Source organism: Gymnoscopelus braueri (assembly GCF_963280865.1).
Source record: "Gymnoscopelus braueri genome assembly, chromosome: 18".
Taxonomy (NCBI): domain Eukaryota; kingdom Metazoa; phylum Chordata; class Actinopteri; order Myctophiformes; family Myctophidae; genus Gymnoscopelus; species Gymnoscopelus braueri.
In genome coordinates, this window is record NC_137618.1 from 40792318 (window position 1) to 40809817 (window position 17500).

The 17500-nt window shown below is 45.8% G+C and overlaps 1 protein-coding gene and 1 pseudogene across 2 annotated transcripts in view; both read left to right on the forward strand.

The window, feature by feature from the left end:
* Window positions 1–5922, forward strand: part of LOC308105794 — a 7758-nt pseudogene extending 1836 nt beyond the window's left edge. The window contains exon 2 of the transcript in view: window positions 5345–5922. The product of the transcript in view is annotated as an uncharacterized misc_RNA (transcript). The remainder of the gene's footprint in view (window positions 1–5344) is intronic.
* Window positions 1–17500, forward strand: part of LOC308105595 (Krueppel-like factor 7) — a 68175-nt gene that overhangs the window by 42477 nt on the left and 8198 nt on the right. Inside the window, exon 3 of the mRNA XM_080456420.1 lies at window positions 14393–14516. Coding sequence (XP_080312546.1) covers window positions 14393–14516 — 124 coding nt within the window. The remainder of the gene's footprint in view (window positions 1–14392; window positions 14517–17500) is intronic.

A 17500-nucleotide genomic window follows, 5' to 3' on the forward strand; every position in this document is an offset into this window, starting at 1 on the left:
GGTTTGTCTGGAGGAGTATTGGCTTTCAAGTGCATTAGCAATGAGTGATCTGATTCCTGGAGAGACACAATCATCTCTGGCCTCTTTTTGCACGCTCCACCAGCGATCGCATTACAACACAGCAATTACTGCAGCGAGGGATGCGACTGTTAACAAATTACACCCAGCACCCAGGAGCAGTGCTGGACTGGAAGAAGTACTCTGTTACAAGTAACAAGGCCTGCATTCAGAATTTCACTTGAGTAAAAAGTACAAAAGTATTGGCATCAAAATGTACTTAACAGTACTAACGTAAAAGCACTCAAATTACTTAGTACTTCTTGTAGTGCTGCTTGTGGTACTGCTTGTAGATCAGCACTTTTTTAATAGCCTATATGTATAAATGAGGGCTTAGGTGGTTAATTTATGTTTTGTAATATGATACATGTAAATCTGCAAAAGTAACTAGTAAAGTACAATATTTGCCTCTGAGGTGTATTGGAGTACAAATGAAAGTATTGAAAACTTGAGTAAATGTACTTAGTTACTGCAGAGGAGTGGCTGGGAGCTCTGTCTTGTAGCAGCGGCATACACACCACACAGAACACTGTTACTGTAACATTGTTTCATGTGTTGATTCCGCACGCACACGCACGCGCACGCACACGCACACGCACACGCACACACACACACACACACACACACACACACACACACACACACACACACACACACACACACCGAAACAAATGTCTTTGATTTATGCTCATATGCAAATTATTTTGAGAAAGAGGACATTCTTTAAAAGAATTGGGGAAAGAGAGAGAGAGAGAGAGAGAGAGAGAGAGAGAGAGAGAGAGAGAGAGAGAGAGAGAGAGAGAGAGAGAGAGAGAGAGAGAGAGGGGTTTAGCTTATCAGTGAACCGCACACGCTCTATTTTGTCACGGAGGTCAGGGTTCAAAAAAGAAAAGAAAGAAGAGAAAACAGGGCATTTATTAACCACTTAAGCCCTATAGTCTTCTTTGTACAAACAATAGCAAAAATAGCCGATCTACAAGCTCATGATTTTAAAGGAACAATGCTTCAATCAAAGGAACGATGCTTTCTAAAGGAACAATCCTTTGCGCCATGTTCTACTTTAAAGGTATTTTACAACATAAACATGAAACACTTCAGACATTTCCCAAAAGGAAATGCATGTTTCATTCAGTCTGACCAGAAGCAGGGATAAAAGGGATAAAATACACCCCCCCCCACCCCCAGATACCAGCAGTAGCATCTATGATTTACCTGCGACATCGCATGCTGACGGGAGGAGTGATGATTTACGATTCTGTCTCTATCGGGTCGTAACTCGGACAGTGCTGAGGATTTTGAAGACCTTTGTAGAATCCCCAGAAGCAAAGATTTGAGTTAAAAATGTTCGCTTTCAAAAAATATATATTCAAAGATTTGCACACATTTTCAAGATAAAAAAAAAATAGCAGATCTACAAGCTATTAGCTTGTATATCTGCTATTTTTGAATAGCCAAAGAAATCTAAAAATTACACAGATGCGTTCCTGGTCTTAAAGGGTTAAGTATGGATATGGATAGGGACGAAGCCTCTCTGAGATTTCCAAGTGGGCCATTATTATGCAGAAAAGGTTGAGAAGCAACTGCTCTAAGCTTTTACAGATATATAGAAATATGTTTTCAACAAGCATTTCAGATTGTGCTGTATTTGGCCTGTACTACAAAAAGAACTATGTTTTGTGGACTGCGTTTGAACCAGATGTACTGTATATTCATTATGTAGGCTGTGTGGACCCGGGGAGAGTTGCGTTGGCCCTATATGGTGCAGTAGTTCTGCTGCACTGCACTGGACCACATGGGATCTGCTCTGGGCCACTGTTTACATCTGCTGGCTCATGCACTATATGTGATGTGTGCCTTATACTGCCTATAGGCACACAATCTGTACACGTTCATCGTACTGGCTATATGCTTTTTTGAAAAGTTTATTTCGAATAAGGCAATTTAAAAACAATATAACAAATGAACATACATACATACATAGATACATATAAAACATACATACATTCATACATTCATACATTCATACATACATAAATACATACATACATACATACATACATACATACATACATACATAGATACATATAAAACATACATACATTCATACATTCATACATTCATACATACATACATACATACATACATACGTACATTCGTACATTCGTACATACGTACATACGTACATACGTAAATACATACATGTGCATACGTACGTACATACATGCATACAAAACATACATTCATACATACATACATAACTACATATATGTACGTACGCACATACATACATGCATACATGCTCAAAAATCTGGTCCATGCACGACGACTACAAATATATTTTCTCTCCTGCATTTCATATTGCCGATGATAAAAATGACGAACGTCACACTTAAAATGTCTTATTGCGAAGACACGTTGTGAACTTTGCTATTCTTTTTAATGTTTGAAAATACAGTACATGAAAATGTTTCAACGTGGGAACAATTATGACGATTATGATTTATTTTTGCAATTATCTCAAATAACTGCGATTAGGTGATTATGTAATAATTGTGACAGGCCCTGTTGATGCTACAGGAGCAATGCTGGAGGCAGAGGAGCATTTACTGTACTGTACTGTACTGTACTGTACTGTACTGTACTGTACTGTACTGTACTGTACTGTACTGTACTGTACTGTACTGTACTGTACTGTACTGTACAAACTGCTGAATGGACGCTTAGTGAGCCATGCATTGTCCCAGTGTCTCTTTTTGTCTGTAATTCCGACTTCTTCTCGTGCCCCCATCTTCCCCCTCTTCTCTTGGCAGGACATTTTTCATTCTAATGACTCCTGCGCAGAAGGAAACATAAAAATGCAGATTCCGTTTTCAGTCCGTTATGTTGTTTGTTGAGTGCAGCACTCTGTTCCCTATGCAGCGTCAGGGTTCAATTGAGAGGGACCTGCAGATTACATCAGTGGTTCTCAGAACTTTGAACCAAGCCCCCAGTTTGGTTCACGGACCCCCACCCCCCATAACTCGTGTGAGTGTAATAAATGGTTGCAGGTCCATTTGGCATTCTCAGAGTCCACTCTCAGAGTGTTTATTTGGTTGGGGACACTCAGGAACCCCCCTGAGGAACCCCTGGGGGTCCCCAGACCCCACTTTGGGAAACACTGGATTATGCCAATACCCAAAAAATTATCCAACGTCTATAGGGCAGTCTTTAATTGGGGAGGTGACATGATTGCTTGCAGTGGCGGTTTATAGGCGAAGATCTCAGATTATCTGCGTATTGTGAAGCACTAGGAATCTAAAAGTGTTGTCTTTGTGACAACTCAAATATAAAAAAAAATCTAAAACAGTTGCCAACCTTTCAGTTTATTCTCTCATCTCTACACAGTAAAGTCCTCTCTGTTTATCTATCCATTTGTAACTGTGAGAGTGAACAAATGGAACCGCATGGACGACTTGATTCCATTTGTGCACTCTCAGAGATAAATTAACATGTTATTATATAATATATTATCATAACACAGTATTATTCTACAGCGTATTATAGTTCAAAATTCATTATGCGCTAAACCTCACACAACAGCTACAGTCTCAAGAAGGCGGACATTAAAACCTCAATGTGATCAGTGTCAAAACCAAACTACATGAATAAAAATCTATATTAAAATCTAACTGCACGGATAACGGTATCGGTCAGCATAAATAGATAGCAGGTGCCTCAAGTGCAAAAAACCCTCCGCCTCACCTTTATACGTTTATATCCCTTTGCCTTCCCTCCGCTTCTCCCTTCCCCTCTCACTCCATCTCCTGTCCTCCCCCTCCCTCCCCTCCCATCTGGTAATATAAATTCCATGGCTGGTTGATTTCAGTGAGCTGAGGGAAACAGTGAGGCTTCCACAGTTCAGCACTCTGGAGAGCGCCCGGCCCGGCAGCGGCCATCAATCACGGGGTAAATCCCTCCTCTCTCAGGGCCGAGCCCGCGCGCTCGCTGACACATGGTCAACAGCTGCACAGAAATGCAACACCTAGAGCGGCTCCCCCTGGAGTCAGCCCTGATAGATTGGTAAACAGTGGAAGATGCACGGTGGACTTTGGACGTTCAAAGTCCACACGGGCAGAGGAAGAATTGAACCAGTGGCGTGAAGTAACTACGTATATTTGCTCAAGTGCTGTACTTAAGTACAATTTTGAGGCACTTCTACTTTACTGAAGTGTTTCCGAATTTCAATACTTTTACTTCTACTCTACTACACTCAGAGGCAATTATTGTGCTTTTACTCCGTTACAATTATTTGAAAACTTTAGTGACTAGTTACTTTGCAGATATACATTATTATATTATAAAACACACATTAACCACTTTAGCCCTATTTTATACCTATAGGCTATTTGAAAATAGCTGATCTACAAGCTCACAACGCGTCGCCATGCGACGCGTTGTGAGCTTGTAAATCGGCTATTTTCAAACATTTAGTACTTTTACTTTTGGTACTTTAAGTATATTTTGATGCCAATACTTTTGTACCTTTACTTAAATAACGTTTTGAACACAGGCCTTATACTTGTAACAAGAGTCTTTCTACATTGCAGTATTGATACTTTTACTCAAGTAAAAAAATGTGAGTAGTTTTTCCACCCCTGGAATTAAATGGGGTGTGTGGGGTTATATCGTTGAACATACTTGGCTTTGTTTGCAAGGCAAACCGAGATGGATCGTTAGTGCATGTCTATAATCAAGTGTCAATTATAATAATTATAACGATAACAAGCATAAAACGCTGTGTGAAGCCTGGTGTTGCTAGGGTTATTGCCCCGACAACTCGTTGATCAGTGTGTTCAGGTTTTGGTACCCAGTATGGTTATTGCGTGTGTGAAATACTTTTGGTTCTCCCTCCCTCTCTGGCTTATTGCATTGGTGAAATAGGCTCTCTCCTGCTCTCTCCATCCCCCTCTCCTTCTCTTGGTTATTGTGTGGGTGAATCAGGCTCTTTCCCTCTCTCCACCTCTCTGGGTTATTCTGTGGTTGAAATATGCTCTTTCTCTCCTTCTCTTCCTCCCTGGGTTATCACTTAGGTGAAATAAGCCCTCTCTCCCCTTCTACCTCTCTCACTCCCCCTCTCAAGCTCGCTCTCTCCCTCGGACAGTTTTTTGACTAAGTTATGGCCTCAAAACGAATTTTGAACTTGCTGACGGACAAACTGGATGAGAAACAACCTGAAGCATGAGAAACAGCATGCTGTCTGTGTGTGGTGATCTAACACTGAACCGATGTATCTTCCTCCTCTCCGCAGACGTGTCTAGAGCTGGAGCGTTACCTACAGACGGAGCCCAAGCGTCTCTCGGAGCTGTTCGACGAGGAGCTGGACTGCCTGCTGACGCCGGCCTTCATGCAGGGCGGCGACAGCGACGAGGACCTGAGCGACCCGCTGCTCCCCAGCCTGCCCGACCAGCCCAGCCCGCCGCCGCTGCTGGCGTCCCTCCCCAACAAAGTCCAGGCCCGCATCCTCCACCAGGCGCCGTACCTCAGCAAGAGCCCGCTGGTGGACCCGGAGACGGGAGTCGCCATCCTCGCCGCCGCCACCACCAAGGACCACCAACACCACCACCACCCCCAGGGGGGCCTGGTGGGGGTGAGCGCCGCGCAGCTCAGCGCCGCCGTCACGTCCCTGACGCCGCCCTCGTCCCCGGAGCTGGGCCGCCACCTGGTCAAGCCCACGCAGACGCTCACCGCCACGGCGGACGGCACGCTCACGCTCAAGCTGGTGGCCAAGAAGGTGGGCATCGGGGCCGCCGCCAAGCTGGTGGCGGCGCGGGCGCTGCCCTCGTCGCCGCCGCCGCCGGCGCCGGGCCGAGGGGGAGGAGGCAGTGACAGTGAACAGGGAGGGGGGGGCAGCCTGGCGGGAGACATACCGGAGAACAAGAAGAGAGTCCACCGCTGCCAGTTCAACGGCTGCAGGAAGGTTTACACCAAGAGCTCCCATCTCAAGGCACACCAGAGGACACACACAGGTGAGGCCGCTCGCACACACACGCGCACACACCACCACGCACACGCACGCGCACACACACACACACACACACACACACACACACACACACACACACACACACACACACACACACACACACACACACACACACACACACACGCACACACAGTGTTATTTATTCCTGGTGTACTCTCTGGTGGAATGGTTATTGTGAAAAATGTACCAGTGAAAGAGGGCTTAAGAGCTATTCTGTTCCTCTTTTTTGCCAGGAACCCCCTGGACCCCCTGGGGGTCCCCGAACCCCACAGAACCACGGCACTAAAGCACACATGTCCTTTTTTCCCCTGAGTGTTACATATACATACTAAAACCAGATAAGCTTCAGAAGTTGAATAGAAAACATAACATGGCGCTTGCCTCTTTCCATAATCTGTCTTTTTCCCTTTTTTTTCCTGAGGTTTTTCTTTGATGTGAATGCCATTATTCTCAGCCTCGGTAACACTGTCACACTTAGTTGCTCTGGCAGATTTCTCCATCTCCTCATAACTCTTAATCCCGGCACAGCGGCCCGTGAAGTCATGACAAGTGCCAACAGGCCTAGCCTTGGTAATTGCCTGATGATTGATAGACTGGCAGGCAAACATGACTTCCCCTCACTGGATCAGCCATGTCTGACTGCTTTTTACACACAGCTTTAACTGCTAACTACCGCTGGCCTTTCACTGAACCTGGCCACTGGCCTTTCTCTGGATCTCACAGAAAGCTCACTGCAACGCCAGTAGACCTGACCTAGCCTTAGATCAAAACTATCGTAGATGTATTTTATCGATTTTGTCATTTTTATATCTACGAAAGTCTTAGCAACCACCCCCCTCCCGCAGTGCACCCTTGACTTTCACCAGTAAATGTACAAATGCAAAATATAAGGTGCTTACCCGGTTGCCCCAAATGTTAACTTGCGGCCCGGAGTCTTTGTGTAATGTTTTAGTCCATATTTTTCAATAAAGAAGTGTTTTAATCCCATCTTTGGCCGAACGCCATTCCCCCCCCCCCCCCTTGTTTACTTCCTGTTTACATTGAGTGTAATTCCGGTTTTAACCGGATGCGCCCGTCACTACCGTCCATTGAGGAATACAGGGAACTTCCGAAAGAATGGGTCATCGTAGATATAAAAATTTCAAAATCTATAAAATACATCTACGATAGTCTTGATCTAAGGCTAGACCTGACCGATGCCACAGCTCTGGGTCCGATGACCATCACTATTATCTGTCTTTCTTGACCGATATTTCGGTTAAACAGTGCAAAATCAAATAAAGAAAGTGTGAAAACATGTAACTTAGAAGCAAACATTATAAAATAAATAACATTAAACACAAATAACTTGTTGATAGATAGAAAATTAGCAAACGTTTATTTTATTTATCCACCTGAGGCCGATTCAACAAATGCCTTCTAAATCTAAACCAGTAGTTCTCATACTTTCAAGATTTTTCAAACACTTTCAAGATTTTTCAAAAAAAATCAAAAATTTCAGATGTAAAAGCTTGTAGATCTGCTATTTTTGAATAGCCAACGCAACAATCTAAAATGACACAGATGCTTTCATCCATTAAAAAAGTAGTAGTAGTAGTATATTGGGTATTTTTAAACATCTTTGATTTAAAAGAAAATAATCATTTTCACCTATAACAACATGCCCAAAACACCAGGTGGAAAGCGGTTAAAAATATATATCGGCCAGATGTCAAATATTGGCCAGATCAGTCAGGTGCTACATGCCAAGCTGTTATAGCTAATAATGTAACCTTGAGGTCCAACTCTGCTGTGCTGCTGGCCAGTAGCCTTATAGTGCCATCATAATGTGAGTCATGCTTATAGGGATTGCCTTTTTTTATGTTGTCCTTGTGTTCCCTCCAGCATGGCAGCCTGATGCTGAACCTGACCCTGGGCGTTCACTATAGCATTAGCACAGCTTGCATCCATAGCATTAGGTCTATATTGACAGGCCGTATTATCCAACATCGCTCTATAGGTGCAGCCTGTGGTGGTCACACAGCCAGTGTGTGACCTCACGTTCTCATCATCCAAACAGCAGCCATATCAGTTTGCTCTCATATCAGATAGCCTGCAGGTTGTACAGTATTACAGTGCAGTATGGCATCCTTTATCCTGCATGTCACAGGCTTATATATGACCCTGGCTATACCCCTGTGTGTGTGGCTTTAACTTTTAACCGCGCCGCACACTCGCAAAGCAGGGTTATTATAGCGCGTCCCGAAGTTCCAACAGCGTGGCATTATAGTCGTATATAGCCTTTAGCATGGCTAATCCATAATGGAGCAGTATAATGGCCTGTGGTGCAGCCTTGTAGTGGTGGTAGCGCTATAGCGTGAGAGCTGCAGTGTCTGTAATCTGGCTCCTCAGGCTCGTTGTCGACTCGGCAGGTTTTTTTTGCACATCCCCCCCTCCCCCCCTCCCCCCGACTGATGTTAATCACCAGTGAGCTGATATAAGACATATTCACCCCCCTCACACACACACACACACACACACACACACACACACACACACACACACACACACACACACACACACACACACACACACACACACACACACACACACACACACACACACACACACACACACACACACACACAGTAAGGATGGCGGTAGAGATTAAAAAGATATTATGTTAAAAAAAAAAGAACGCAAGACCCTGAAGATGATTTTGCAATATTATTACAAAAAGCGTCTTCAGGGTGTTGCATTTATTTATTATGTATATGTTTGTGTGTGTGTGTGTGTGTGTGTGTGTGTGTGTGTGTGTGTGTGTGTGTGTGTGTGTGTGTGTGTTTGTGTGTGCACACACTGAATGCACTGAGTGTTCGCGCGAGTGTGTGCGTGTGCGTGCGTGTGTGTGTGCGTGTGTGTGTGTGTTGGGGAGGGCTGAGGGTATTCCCACCCGATATGCTCATTACAAGCTCAGTACAGTTAGTGTAATTAGCTTAATCCCCTTTTCGGGTTATTATGGCCATAAATCATTGAACATATACTACATGTACAGAGAGATTACGTTAGTGGAGAGCAAACAGCCAGCAAAGTACATTACATGAAGTCACATACCCTCAGCCAAAACACACACACACACACACACACACACACACACACACACACACACACACACACACACACACACACACACACACACACACACACACACACACACACACACACACACACACACACACAGAGGCGGGGGAAGTACTCAGTACACAGAATGTTACAAGTAAAAGGCCTGTATTCAAAATTCTACTTGAGTAAAAGTACAACAGTTTTGGCAGCAGAATACACACACTACGTGTACCAAAGTAAAAGTACTCAACTTTTTGAAATGTTTAAAAAAATAGCAGATCTACAAACTCCCAACGTGTAACACGTTGTGAGTTCTAGATACTATAAAATAGGACTTAATTGGTTAATATGTGTTTTTGTAATGATAATCTAAATCCGCTAAATTGATTATTTTTTGGGGGGAGTAAAAAAGTACAATATTTGTAAAAAAATACTACTACTACTTTAGTGCAGTACTTGAGTAAATGTACTTAGTTACGTTCCACTACTGCTCTGCTATTTTCTCTATTTAAACCCCAACATCCGTACTTTTGGGAAAACCCTTCGCTGAAAATAGCAGATCGACAGCTTGTCAATCGGATATTTTCAGCGAAAGCTTTCCCCACAATAACAGCAAACAGAAAAGACACCTGAGGGACTGTGGTCAACCATATGGGGTTTAAGTGGTTAAAATAATAAAAAAGGAACGGTTTTGTACGTACAGTACAAGGTTTCCACCCGACAGCGTCAAAGTTAATGTTGCTGAATGATGCTGATGCGTCCAAATCCAAACAAAAATGGCTTTTTTCCAAACGCAGCGTTCATTACGAGACGATTTAAAAGCATTTACTTTCTCGTCTCTCGGTCCCCATTTGAAAGTGCTATAGTGTTTCCATCCGGGATTAGGTTGGTTATGTTAATATAGAATATATTTAATTAAATAGAGTTAATCTCCCAAGCACTTACTGTAGATGGCAGAGCTGCTCTGAGTCTCAGCCAAGATTGGGTTCTCTCTCTCTCTCTCTCTCTCTCTCTCTCTCTCTCTCTCTCTCTCTCTCTCTCTCTCTCTCTCTCTCTCTCTCTCTCTCTCTGTCTCTCTGTGAAATGGAAATTACAGATCACAATGATCTGTACCTCACGTACAACTGTAGCAGGATGCATGACACCCAGTTAAATCTGTCTGTCTGTCTGTCTGTCTGTCTCTCTCTCTGTCTGTCTGTCTGTCTGTCTGTCTGTCTGTCTGTCTGTCTGTCTGTCTGTCTGTCTGTCTGTCTGTCTGTCTGTCTGTCTGTCTGTCTGTCTGTCTGTCTGTCTGTCTGTCTGTCTGTCTCTCTCTCTCTTTTTCTCTCTCTCTCGCTCTCTATATACTTATTGGATCATGTGTAGGACATGTTTCTAAACAAAACCGGCAGTTTATGCTGTAAATCATAACCATGTCATCTGATTATTAAGGAAAATAAGACAGACAGAAAGACAGACAGACAGAGAGACAGACAGACAGGCAGGCAGGCAGGCAGGCAGGCAGGCAGGCAGGCGATCGATCGATCGATTGATCGCTGTACAATGACTCGATCTCTGCGTTGAAGCAATGATGGAAAGTAAGTGTCTATCTCGACACCTGTGTGTGTGCTTGCGTGAGAGTGTTTGTGTAGGGGGGGTATTTGGGATGAGCGACTCTTGGGGGGGGGAGGGTGTTGCTGGGAAACGGTATCGCCAAGACACTCAAAACCACAACCTGCAAGACGAGAGTGTACCATATAATTAGCCGTGTGCTTACAGCGCACAGCTAGCCGCCATGCTGCCAGTGAAGCTACAGTTAGCTACTGGAGAGAGACGTCCTACACTCCTCCTACAAGCTCTATTCGTACCCAGTCGCACGACGGGGCCCGCGCGGCGGAAATAGCCGACCTACAAGCTCACGACGCGTTGCATTCGCTACACGGCGTGAGCTCGTGGGTCGGCTATTATCGCCGCATGGGCCCCGTCGTGCGACGGACCGTAAATTAGGCTTTACGAATACAAAACTATACTCTCAAAACCCACTAGCCAAGTGTGCGTCTAACTCCAACCCTGCTATCCTCTCTCTCTCTCTCTCTCTCTCTCTCTCTCTCTCTCTCTCTCTCTCTCTCAGTTTGGGTTGCCAGGCAACTAGCACCGCACTCCCCCATAATTGGCTGGTGGCTGGTAGATATTGTCCATGGATGTTGCTCTCTCTCTCTCTCTCTCTCTCTCTCTCTCTCTCTCTCTCTCTCTCTCTCTCTCTCTCTCTCTCTCTCTCTCTCTCTCTCTCGCTCCCCCCTTTTCTCTCCTCTTCCATTGAGTCTCTCATTTTGTCTCTTTGTCATTCTCACCCATTCTCTCTTTTTCCTTCACACCCCCCCCCCTCTCTCTCTCTCTCTCTCTCTCTCTCTCTCTCTCTCGCTATTTCACCTTTCACTGTCTTGCTCTCTCTGTCTCTCTGCCTCCCACTACCCCCCCCGCCCCCCACCCCTCTCAGTTGCTAGGTGACTTCATGCTTCCGTGCCTCGCCGTGTTATAATTGGCTGGCGTCATGGTTGCCCAAGTCAGTCTTGCTTTCATTCTGTGTGTGTGTGTGTGTGTGTGTGTGTGTGTGTGTGTGTGTGTGTGTGTGTGTGTGTGTGTGTGTGTGTGTGTGTGTGTGTGTGTGTGTGTGTGTTCGTGTGTGTGTGTGTGTGTGTGTGTGTGTGTGTGTGTGTGTGTGTGTGTGTGTGTGTGTGTGTGTGTGTGTGTGTGTGTTTAATGCAGACTGGGGGAATACTCTCGGCCAATTATGGCGAGAAGGGTGTGAAGCATCCGCCTGTCTGGCACCTGTGGCCCCCACTTACTGTATATACCTCCATCTCTCTCTGTCTCTCTGTCTGTCTCTGTGTCTCTTGTGTCTCCTGTGTCTATGTCTATGTCTGTGTCTGTGTCTGTGTCTGTGTCTGTGTCTGTGTCTGTGTCTGTGTCTGTGTCTGTGTCTGTGTCTCCTGTGTCTGTGTCTGTGTCTCCTGTGTCTCTGTCTCTGTCTCTGTCTCTGTCTCTGTCTCTGTGTCTCTGTCTATGTGTGTCTGTGTCTGTGTCTGTGTCTGTGTCTGTGTCTGTGTCTCCTGTGTCTGTCTCTGTCTCTGTCTCTGTCTCTGTCTCTGTCTCTGTCTCTGTCTCTGTCTCTGTCTCTGTGTCTCTGTGTCTGTCCCTGTGTCTCTGTCCCTGTGTCTCTGTCTCTCTCTGTGCAAGAGCGCACACACACACAGACAAGCTGAGGAGATTGTCTGTTGTGTTTTGAGGAAATGAGCATCTTTCTGCTGCTGTTATTGAAGTCAGTAAAGAGCTTCCGATTTGTGTAAACATCGCACGCACGCATGCACACACACACACACACACGTACGCACGCACGCAGTGTGTGTGTGTGTGTGTCTGTGAGGGGCCTTCACACACACACACACACACACACACACACACACACACACACACACACACACACACACACACACACACACACACACACACACACACACACACACACACACACACACACACACACACACACACACACACACTGCCCTGTCTGTTAACATTACATTCTGGAGCGGCCAGTTCTTCTCAGATGCATTAAAAATAGAGGCCTTTCTAGGTGGGGTTGGCGAAAGGGCCTTTCTGTGTGGAGTTTGCATGTTCTCCCCGTGTCTCCTAGGGTAGGTACCCTCACAAAAACATGCAGTAATCCTGGTCACTATACTGCCTCCCCCTGGCCAGCCGGGGCGCCTGATGGAGGGGAAAGGAACTGGTTGGAATAACGTGTTCCTTCCACGAGCTACGTCCAACCAGGGAAACTCTCCCCTGTCAGGTGATAAGAAGGTCAGTTGGCTCTCATGCATTGAAGGAGGCATGAGCTCGGCCCTGGCCTCCCTAGGTTGGCAGAGGGAGTGTAGTGCCCAGGATTACATAGAGATTGGCACTGGGTGTAAAAAATGGGGTTACAAAATCGTGGGATAAAAATTTTTGAAATAAAAAATGGAGGCCTTTACTACTGCCAGCACTTTACTTTGGGAAGTGTGACTTGTCTGTGCGTGCGTGGCGTGGCGTGGCGCGGTGTGGCGTGCGTGCATGGTGTGCGTGGGTGCGTGCTTAAGAAAGATTGGTGGCTGCTGTGATAAGGGGGAGAACGGGACATCTGGCCAACTGTATGCAGCCGTATTACTCCCCATTAAGACTCATTAAGACCCCAATTATATCTACCACCCCCGAGTTCTGCTGTATCTACTGGTTGCCACAGTAGGTATGCACACACACACACACACACACACACACACACACACACACACACGCATATCCCATCCGTATAGACAGGGGTGTTCCCCAAAAACCCAAAGGGCATACGGATGGTGGGTCACACACTTGACACACACCCTTCCAAAGACAAATCCTTAAACCTTAAACCGGCACACACACACGCACACACACACACGCACGCACGCACGCACGCACGCGCGCACACGCGCACACACACACACACACACACACACACACACACACACACACACACACACACACACACACACACACACACACACACACACACACACCCCAGCCGGAAGGCTTTTTATCATGTAGGGATAACTGCAGCCTGCTACAGCCTGGGAACAATGGTACATCTCTCCTCCCATCTGCTAAAGTGAAGATGAAACTTCATTTACATTTCAGATCCCACCTCAGGGGGTCCGGGGGAGAGGGAGGGGGGAGGGGGGAGGGGGGGAGGAGAGAGGGGGGGGGTGGGGGTTCTTGCCGGGTACCAGAGGGAGAAAACCAGTCTCATTTTCAGGCAGATTTGGGAGAGGGGGGGAGGGGCGGATTATGAATTAACATGCAGCCATGCTGAAAGACTTCATTTAGACCGAGCTAATTGACTCGATTGGCTCATTGAAATGACTGTTGTATTAGGATAAGGTCTGGCTGGCCCCTAAGGTGTGTGTGCGTGTGTGTGCACGCGCGCGCGCGCGTGTGTGTGTGTGTGCGTGCGTGTGCGTGTTTCTTGTGTGTGTGTGTGACAGAGAGACAGAGACAGCATGGCTTTGTGTGTGTGCGTGTGTGCGTGCGTTACATACAAAATTAGAAAGATGGAAATGTTGAAATGTCAATAGAATATGTGAATGGTAATCTTTGAATGTTAAAACTCTCTCTGTCTTTCTCTCTCTCTCCCTCCCTCTCTCTCTCTCTCTCTCTCTCTCTCAGGTGAGAAGCCGTACAAGTGCTCGTGGGAGGGCTGTGAGTGGCGCTTTGCCCGGAGTGACGAGTTGACGCGACACTACCGCAAACACACCGGTGCCAAGCCCTTCAAGTGTAACCACTGCGACAGGTAATACCTAGGACACACACACGCACGCATGCACGCACGCACGCACGCACGCACGCACGCACGCACGCACGCACGCACGCACGCACGCACGCACGCACGCACGCACGCACGCACGCACGCACGCACGCACGCACGCACGCACGCACGCACGCACACACACACACACACACACACACACACACACACACACACACACACACACACACACACACACACACACACACACACACACACACACACACACACACACACACACACACACACACACACACACACACACACACACAGACACACACAGACACAGGAATCCCAGTGGCCCTGCAGTACCAACAGTGAAGCAGGTGACACATGATGAACAGTGGTGCTGCTGGTGTAATTGTTTTCCTGTGGAGAGAGAGCGGTAACACCCAGCCCAGCGCTGATGCTTCCATGGGACGTATTTACTCACCTGACACCATGTGTGCCGCTCGTGATTTAAAACTTAAATCCCCTAGGGGGTCCTCGGTGTTACTACAGGGGGGGGCCGCCAAATGTGCGATAGTTGTGTGATAGTAACTTTTTATTACATTAACCACTTGAACCCTAGCATCCCTGTTCTGAGGAACATTAGCCGAAAATACTTTGGAGGTTCGGTATAGAGGGGAAAAGGAGCAGACCAAAAGTCAAGTTTACTAACTACAGAGGGTTTAAGTGGTTAAATGTCTTAAATAAACAAACAAAGAAACAAACATTAACTCTTTGGCTGCCAATGACGAGATTTCTCGTCATATTTTGTTAAGGTGTAGCCTGCCAGTGACGAGAATAACGAGATTTTGTGTTTTCAGTGGTTTATCACTAGATGGCGCTGTTCGCTCGCCTATGGTTCACCGTTTGGCTCCCAGAGAAGGAGAGGAGCAGCGGGTCACGTGATTCGGCTATTCTCACTATACTTTACAGATATTTTTTTCCTTTATGGTGACTGATATTGTCTTTGTCCTTGTCCTAGAGATTTATTTTCCGTCTTGAGATTACATTTTTGCTTTAATCCATGCGATCCACTGACGTGTACATATACTGTACGTCTTCTACCGCCGGGTGCAGCATTGATGACGACGCGTCGTCGTGGCTCAGACAGCCCGACATGTGTTGTCATGGTGCTGGCTCTGCAGCCCGGCACCGCCGCCATGCAGCCAGCCCGCTCATCATGGGCTGCCTGCTGGAAGCTCATTTACATTCCTGTCCTATTCATCGCACATGCATTCATTCTGCGCTGCATACCGCCATGCGCTTACACACACACACACTCCGCTTACACACACGCGCATGCACGCACGCACGCACGCACGCTCAAACACACACTAGGCCAAACACTGAAGTATTACAGTTGTGAGCAGAGCGGCGTGTTTTCCTGCTGAATAGACTGAAGTGGATTGTGGCTAAAGGTCGTGGTGGTAAAAGCAGATAGTGTGAGCTTCAGCAGATAGTGTGAGCTTCAGCAGATAGTGTGAGCTTCAGCACACTGCAGGTGTGATAGTTTATTTGTTTTGTCTCAAACAACCCATCCACACAGGCCAACCTCAAGTCCAAAGCAAAATACTGTCTTTTTTAACCACAGCTAGTGCACAGTACTCTAAATATTTTTGACGAAAAATAACCGATCTATAAGCCGTTAAAACATTGGCCTCTGGGACCTGGGTCATAGTATGGTTTATAGTCAAACGTATTACTATGCCAAGAGTGGGTTCGAGAGATGTACAAAATGAACAAATCCAGGAGGCTTGCACTTAACGAAAACAAGAAAGACATCTATAGCCCTGTGTTGGCAACACTGCAATTACTTAAAGTTTCATGTACAGTACCACCCAGAGTTCCTTGCTTCGTATGAAGTGTGTGCACACAAGTGCAATGTGTACATAGCCTTTGTACAGTAGGTTTCGGGTGTCCTTTGTGTTAAGGCAGAGAGAATCAGAGTATTTCATTTGATTTGTTGTACACATGCAATAAAAGTTGAACCTAATGTTGCGTCCCACTATGAAATAAGATCTTCCTGTTGAGGGCTTGTAAATTTTTTTTATAGAAACAAAGCAGATAACAAGACAAAATGTCAAATAAGGTGCATGGTCAAAGTAGAAATAAATGAGGCAGAATGTCAATCTCTTGTGCAAGTAGAAACAAGCAGCAGCAGATATAAAATCACATTTTGCAAGTGAGAGACTAGCCTTGGATCAAGACTTCCATAGATTACTTTTATCGATTCTGTCTTTTGTGTATACATGACGGAGTTCTGTGTTTAAGGCCCGTACATCTCCATAAATGTGTACATTTAAACAATTCAAGTGCTTGCCCCCCAAAGCCACAGATGTGTTCCCTAATATTCCGTATTGTTTATTGTTTTAATCACTTAAACCCCTGTAGTCTTAAAGAACTGAACTTGAGTTACAACTGTACTTTTTCCGTTTACACCAAATCTCTTCACCAAAAATGTGGCGATCTACAAGCTCACAATGCGTCGCAATATGCGACGTATTGTAGATCATGTTTTTGGCCAATATTCCCCCCAGAATATGGACGCTGGGGTTCAAGTGGTTTACCCCGTCTGTGCCTGAATGCCATTGTACTCCTCGTTTCCATCGAGTGTAATACCATCTTTCACCTGCTGGCCACACCAATCCGGCCCATACCGATATAATATAGCTCAATGGTACAGACAGGATTAAAACACTAACTTTTTTTAAATAAGAAGAATTGCCTTGGTCTGCACTTGTTTCCTGCTAAACCAAATCTCTTCACAAGCTTGTAGATCGGCTATTTTCGGTGGATGTTCCTCCCAGAATATGGGGGTGTTGGGTTTCAAGTAGTTAGTGCACACGCAATGTGTGCACAAACACACACAGTTAGTGAGAGTGTAGTACCTACTGTACACTGAGATCTGCATAACAGAAGGAAAAGGGGCAAAGTTACCTGACATACACACCAATTAAACGTATGACAAACACGAGCGAGTA